Source organism: Colobus angolensis, unplaced genomic scaffold (assembly GCF_000951035.1).
Source record: "Colobus angolensis palliatus isolate OR3802 unplaced genomic scaffold, Cang.pa_1.0 Scaffold319, whole genome shotgun sequence".
Taxonomy (NCBI): domain Eukaryota; kingdom Metazoa; phylum Chordata; class Mammalia; order Primates; family Cercopithecidae; genus Colobus; species Colobus angolensis.
In genome coordinates, this window is record NW_012116477.1 from 1,913,207 (window position 1) to 1,919,777 (window position 6,571).

General features: G+C 51.6%; 1 protein-coding gene across 1 annotated transcript in view; it reads right to left on the minus strand.

Annotated features, from left to right (window-relative positions):
* Positions 1–749: 749 nt before the first annotated feature.
* Positions 750–6,571, minus strand: part of BCAS4 (breast carcinoma amplified sequence 4) — a 56,843-nt gene continuing 51,021 nt past the window's right edge. The window contains exon 4 of the mRNA XM_011951372.1: positions 750–1,055. Within this exon, the coding sequence (XP_011806762.1) occupies positions 750–1,055 (306 nt within the window). The remainder of the gene's footprint in view (positions 1,056–6,571) is intronic.

Here is a 6,571-nt window from a genome sequence, read left to right on the forward strand (position 1 = left end):
AAGAGGCCCCACTAGGTGACATCTTTTCTGTGAAGGGCAAGTCACCAGAAACAGGCACTCCAGGCCCTGACCTCAGACAAGTCCCCTTATCTCCTTCCCTGAGCCTCCATCTTCTCAACTATAAATGAGGGTGATTAGCCAGGCATGGTGGCCCATGCCTGTAATCCCAGCACTTTGGGAGGCCAAGGCAGGTGGATTACTTAAATTCAGGACTTCAAGACCAGCCTGGCCAACATGGTGAAACCCCATCTCTACTAAAAATACAGAAATTAGCTGAGCACGGTGGCACGCACCTGTAATCCCAGCTACTTGGGAGGCTGAGGTAGGAGAATCACTTGAACCCGGGAGGCGAAGGTTGCAGTGAGCTGAGATCACGCCACTGCACTCCAGCCTGGGTGACAGAGTGAGACCCCATTTCAAAACAAAACAAAAAGGACACATGAGCCTTCCTTCCTTGCGGGGCCATGGAGAGGATCCCAGCACGACAGAGAAGAGAAGAGGAAGAGAACGGCCTTTGCAGGCCGTAAACCCATCCCCCTTCCCCCGCTCCTTGAGGCTGACTCCTGCCCCAGGAAGGGGAACCTGGCCAGAATTCTAGATGTCATCCTGGTCACTGTCCCTAAGTGTGCCAGGATGGGCAGGAGGATGGGAGCTGTTTCTGCTCACCACAGTAAACTCAGATGGCACTCAGCAAACAGTAGGTGCCCAATAAATAGTGGATGAGCACACAAACCATCACAGCCCGGGGCTCACAGGGGACAGAGAAAGGCTGAGGTGTCTGGCCGCCTGTACCCGTTTCCTGTCTGCAGAAGTGAGATGTGCCCCCTGAACCTGGCTTCCTGTGCGCTCCTCCCCACACTGGGGTCTGCAGAGGGAAGCGGGAGCAGCCCTCCCCTCACTTCTTGGGTCAGGATACTCACGTTCCTGAAGGAGGGGAGCCCTGCGGATCCCAGCCACCTCCGCAGGGCCTGCGGGAAGGCCCCATGGTCCCGCTCAGCCTGAAGCACGTCCGCTTCCAGGAAGGTGACATGGTGTCCGACCATCTTGACGAAGGCCTGAGAGACACGGAGAGGCCATGATGCCACATCTGTGCAGGCTGGAGCCCATTCCTGGCCACACTCCCTAGGCCGGTGGGGACTCCAGGCCTTTCATCACTACAACCAGCCTCCCTCCAACGGGGCTCCCTACAAGGCAGCAGGGCCTGCTTCGCTGGAGGGGCAGCTGCAGAAACCCTGACAACCGTCACAGCTCCTGCTGGTGGCCTCTTGCCTTCTCCCCATAGGGACGCTGTTCTTAGCCTCCATTTTACAGGGGAGGGAAATCAAGGCTCAGAGAGGCTGGGTCACCTGCTCAAAGTCACGAAGCCAGAAAGTGCCGGGGCCGGGGCAGTGGCAGGGTCTCAGGGCACATTCATCAGATTTCAAAGCCTTTTATGTTAAAAGTTGATTTTATAGAAATAGCCCAAATGCTTATTTATTTGTACTTTTCATCTATGTTAAGGACACACAAATGCTTATTTTAATAGTGGATGTGCTGTATATTCGAACTCAGAAGCCACCAAGGGCCTAGCAGGAAACAAGCAGATAAAGGTGGCCTAATGGGAAGCAGGGTCAACCAGAAAGCTGAGTCCAGGCCCACAGGAACCACTCAGCTCCAGGCCCCAAGTGCAGAGCTGCCAGTTTCAAGAAGAATAAAGGGCACAGTGGCTTGCGCCTGTAATCTCAGCACTTTGGGAGGCTAATGTGGGTAGATCACCTGAGGTCAGGAGTTCAAGACCAGCCTGGTCAACATGGTGAAACCCCGTCTCTGCTAAAAATATAAAAAGTAGCTGAGCATGGTGGCAGATGCCTGTAATCCCAACTACTCGGGAGACTGAGACAGGAAAATCACTTGAACCCGGGAGGTGGAGGTTGCAGTGAGCTGAGATCATGCCATTGCACTCCAGCCTGGGTGACAAGAGTGAAACTCCGGCTCAAAAAATATAAATTAAATTAAAATAAACAAAAAAAAGAATTCTGGCTGGGCATGGTACCTTATGTCTGTAATCTCAATACTTTGGGAAGCTGAGGCCAGGGAGGGTCACTTGACGCCAGGAATTTAAGACCAGCCTGGGCAACATAGTAAAGCCGTATCTCTACAAAAACATTGAAAAATTAGCCAGGCATGGTGGCATGTGCCTGTAGCTTCAGCTACTCAGGACACTGAAGCAGGAGGATCACTTGAGCCCAGGAGTTCAAGGCTGCAGTGAGCCATGATCAGATTCTCTGGATGAGAATCCAAATTCTACCTCTCAATAGTTGTGTACCTTTCGGCACGTTACTTAACTTCTATTAGCCTCAATTTTATTATCTGAAAAATGGGGATTAAAAACAATATCAACCTTGGCCAGGTGGAGTAGCTCTCATGCCTATAATCCCAGCACTTTGGGAGGTCAAGGCGGGCTGGTCACTTGAGGCCAGGAGTTTGAGACCAGCCTGGCTGGCATGGCAAAACCCCATCTCTATTAAAAATACAAAAAAAATTAGCCAGGTGTGGTGGCGCATGCCTGTATTCCCAGCTACTCAGGAGGCTAAGGCATGAGAATTACTTGAACCCAGGAGGCAGAGGTTGCAATGAGCTGAGATCGGGACACTGCATTCCAGCCTGGGGGACAGGGCAATATTCCATTTCAAAAACCAGAAACAAAAACACTAACCTTATTCAACAATTAAAGTGCTTAGCACATATTAGGAGCCCATCAAATTTCAGACACTATCGTTTTAAAAAGGACATTCAGATTTCATGAAAAATATCCAGTTTTATTCAACATTAGCAATAAATCTACACTTTTAAAACAATGCTGTGCAGGCCCAGTAAAATGTAACTCACCCATTTGTGACCTCTGCTGTGTGCCTTTTCATACTGTCTCTGTGCTCAGTACATGTGTGGGCACACGGTAGTGTGCGTGTGCGTGTGTGTACATGGCTAAAGGCAGCAGAGGTGGGGACTACAGTGCCATCTCAGACAAAGCAGTACCTCTGTGGCCTGCTTTGTTCCATTAGCCAAATAGAAAAGATTTTTCTCATACCAGGAACAGGAATGAGGACACCTCAGTGCTGGCTGCTTCTGGGAAAGCCTCTCCTTCAATAATACCGTGAAATGCAGTCCTCCCAAGACCCGTCAGGCCTCCTGCCATCCAGCCCTACCTTCCCTCCTCCCTCCACACGCTTCCCTTTGGTTCCTTTCAAGTGCCCAGCCTCACCCCACAGGCCTCTGCACCTGCACTCCCTGCCTATAGTGCCCGCTCTCCTTTCTCCGTGGGGTGTGGCCCTGCTTGTGTTTTGTTTTGTTTTGTTTTGTTTTGTTTTTAAGGTGGAGTCTCACTCTGTCGCCCAGGCTAGAGTGCAATAGCATGACCTTGGCTCGCTGCAACCTCTGCCTCCAGATTCAAGCAATTCTCCTGCCTCAGCCTCCCGAGTAGCTGGGATTACAGGTGAGCACCACCATGTCCAGCTAATTTTGTATTTTTAGTAGAGACAGGGTTTCTCCATGTTGGTCAGGCTGATCTCAAACTCCAGATCTCAGGTGATTCGCCCACCTCGGCCTCCCAAAGTGCTGGGATTACAGGCGTGAGCCACCGCGCTCAGTCTGTCTTTCAGGCTTCCATCTAACTGTCCCTGAGCACCTGATGTCATACAGCTCCGGCAAGCACTCTAGAGCCACTCAGATTCCTGGTCTTCACAGCCCTCATTGCCCTCTGAAATTCTTATCTATTCACGGTCCACGCCCTTTAGAATGTGGGTTCTAAAAGAGAAGCTGCTGAGTCAGCACTGCTCACAGGCCAAGACCAGAGCCTGGTCCAGGAGACAGGGTCCATATGGATGGTGGATGCATAAATGCACACGTGCATGAATGAATGAGTGAATGAGTGAGTGTATCCTTAGCAAAACGACATTGAGTAAACGCAAGATGGAGGCTTCTCTTGTGCTGCTGCCGCCCTGGGGCTCTGGCTGCAGCAGGGCTGAAAGGCTGAATCAGCCACGTCGTGTGTGTGCGTGTGTGTGTGTATGTGCAGATGTGTACGTGTATGTGTGTGTGTGTATAGAGGTGGGTGGGTGGGAAATGGGCCAGGAAGCATCTGACAAGGGTTCCAGCCTCAGAGGCCTGGCTCAGCCAGCACATATGGTTGTAAAACTCAGAAGAAAGTCCCGACTCCCCTTCCTCCAGCCGATTCCAATTTTATGCTCCCTGCGTTAATACCAATCTGGTGGAGAGTGTGAGGCGAAGCTGAGGAATGTGCGCTCGCGATGTCTGAACTGTCTCCAAAATGCCTGCCAGTGAGGCCAGCCCAGCCAAGCCACAGCCAGAGAGGCGGAAACCTGGGCCAGGGCAGCCCCGACTCCGGGGAGAGGAGACGCACATGTCCACCCACACAGCCAGGCTGTGGTGGCTGCAGGTGAGCGAGAGGGCTCACCGCTAATCTTAGCCACCCTGAGGGCTGGGTGCAGGGAGCATGATTGATTTCTGCATATTTTCCTCTTCAATAAAGATATGCTACTTTTATAATCAGTTGAGAGGGAGGGAAGGAGGAAAGCCTCATTGTTTAAAAATATATTGGCAAGTATTGAGGAATTTGAACACTTTTGTTCCCCCTGGGCACAGGGGTCTTGCCATGTTGCCCAGGCTGATCTCGAATTCCTGGGCTCAAGTGATCCTCCCACTTCGGCCTCCCAAAGTGCTGGGATTACAGGCCGAGCCACTATGCCCGGAGAATTTGAACACTTCCACCAAAGAGTTCCCAGCTTTAGAGCATGATTCCTGTACAGAAAGATGTGTTGACATCCAGCAGGGGGGAACATAAACTTTGCAACCCCAGTTCTACCACTTCCCACCTGTGTGAACTCAGGAGAGTCACTTCTCATCTCTGTGCCTCAGCGGCTTTTTCTGTAAAATGAGACTAATAGCAGGACCTTGCTCCTGGGGTTGCTGTGGAGTTGAAGTGAGTTCTTATGTGTAAAGCACTCATAGTCCCTCGCCTGTAGCAGGTACTCAAAAATATTAGTTTTTGTTGGCTGGGCATGGTGGCTCATGCCTGTAATCTTGGCACTTTGAGAGGCCAAAGTGGGCAGATTGCTTGACCCAGGAGTTCAACATGAGCCTAAGCAACATGGCAAAACTCCATCTCTACAGAAAATAAAAAAATTGTGGCAGGGCGCGGTGCCTCACACCTGTAATCCCAGCACTTTGGGAGGCTGAGGCGGACGGATCACAAGGTCAGGAGATCGAGATCACAGTGAAACCCCGTCTCTACTAAAAAAAATACAAAAAATTAGCCAGGCACGGTGGCAGGTGCCTGTAGTCCAAGCTACTCGGGAGGCTGAGGCAGGACAATGTCGTGAATCCGGGAGGCGGAGCTTGCAGTGAGCCGAGACTGTGCCACTGCACTCCAGCCTGGGCGACTGAGTGAGACTCCGCCTCAAAAAAAAAAAAATTAGCTGGGCGTGGTGGTACACGCCTGTAGTCCCAAGCTATTCAGGAGGCTGAGGTGGGAGGATCGGTTGAGGCCAGGAAGTGTGACTGCACTCCAGCCTGGATGACAGAGCGAGAACTTGTCTCAAAAAAAACAAAGTTAGTTTTTATTAATACAACTGGTAAAGGGTCAAGTTCTGGCCTGAGACGTCACCTCATGGTTTCCAAGCTCTCACCTGGCAGGTCACACTGATTCTGAGGGCAGGGTGGACTTGCAGTCTGTGGAAGCCACTGACACTCTAGTCACCCCAGGACCTCCCCCTGGCAGGGCAGAGCAGTCATTGTTCCCTCCTGGACAAATTCGCCCTCTCTCAGCCTTGTGGACCACTACAACCACCATAACGGTTTGTCCTTGCGGAGCATCTGCAAGATGGCAGGTGCTGGTCTCGTTTAATCCTCACAATGATTCTGAGGGGTGGACGGCACATTCCCTTCCAGGAGATGGGGGTCTTCCTTGACACTGATTCCAAGGGGGTTGGTGAATTACCAAAGAGGCAGATCAGAGCCCCAGCTCTCTGGCTCTGGGGTCCACCTGCCCCATACAATGTCAGGTTCTCAGCAGGTCCCTCAGTTTTATTGTTTGATGTCACACACTTGAGCTAATAGGAAATACAACATCAGCCAGGCATGGTGGCTCACGCCTGTAATCCCAGCACTTTGGGAGGCTGAGGCGGGCGGATCATGAGGTCAGGAGTTCGGGACCAGCCTGACCAACATGGTGAAACCCCATCTCTACTAAAACTACAAAAATTAGCCATGCATGGTGACATACGCCTGTAGTCCCAGCTACTTGGGAGGCTGAGGCAGGAAAATCACTTGAACCCGGGAGGCAGAGGTGGCAGTGAGCCGAGATCGTGCCATTGCACTCCAGCTATGGCCCTCTTGGAACCTCCCTTAGGACTTCCCCCTTTTAATGGAGCATCAGTTACAGAGAAATCTCTCTCTACTCTAAAGAAAGCAGACGTGCAGGGGTGTTGACAGGAGGTGAGTGCCACTCAGCCTCAATGTTGGTGAGACTCTAGGGCAGAGTGTGGTCTGCGACAGCCGGGAGATTCACGCCCCA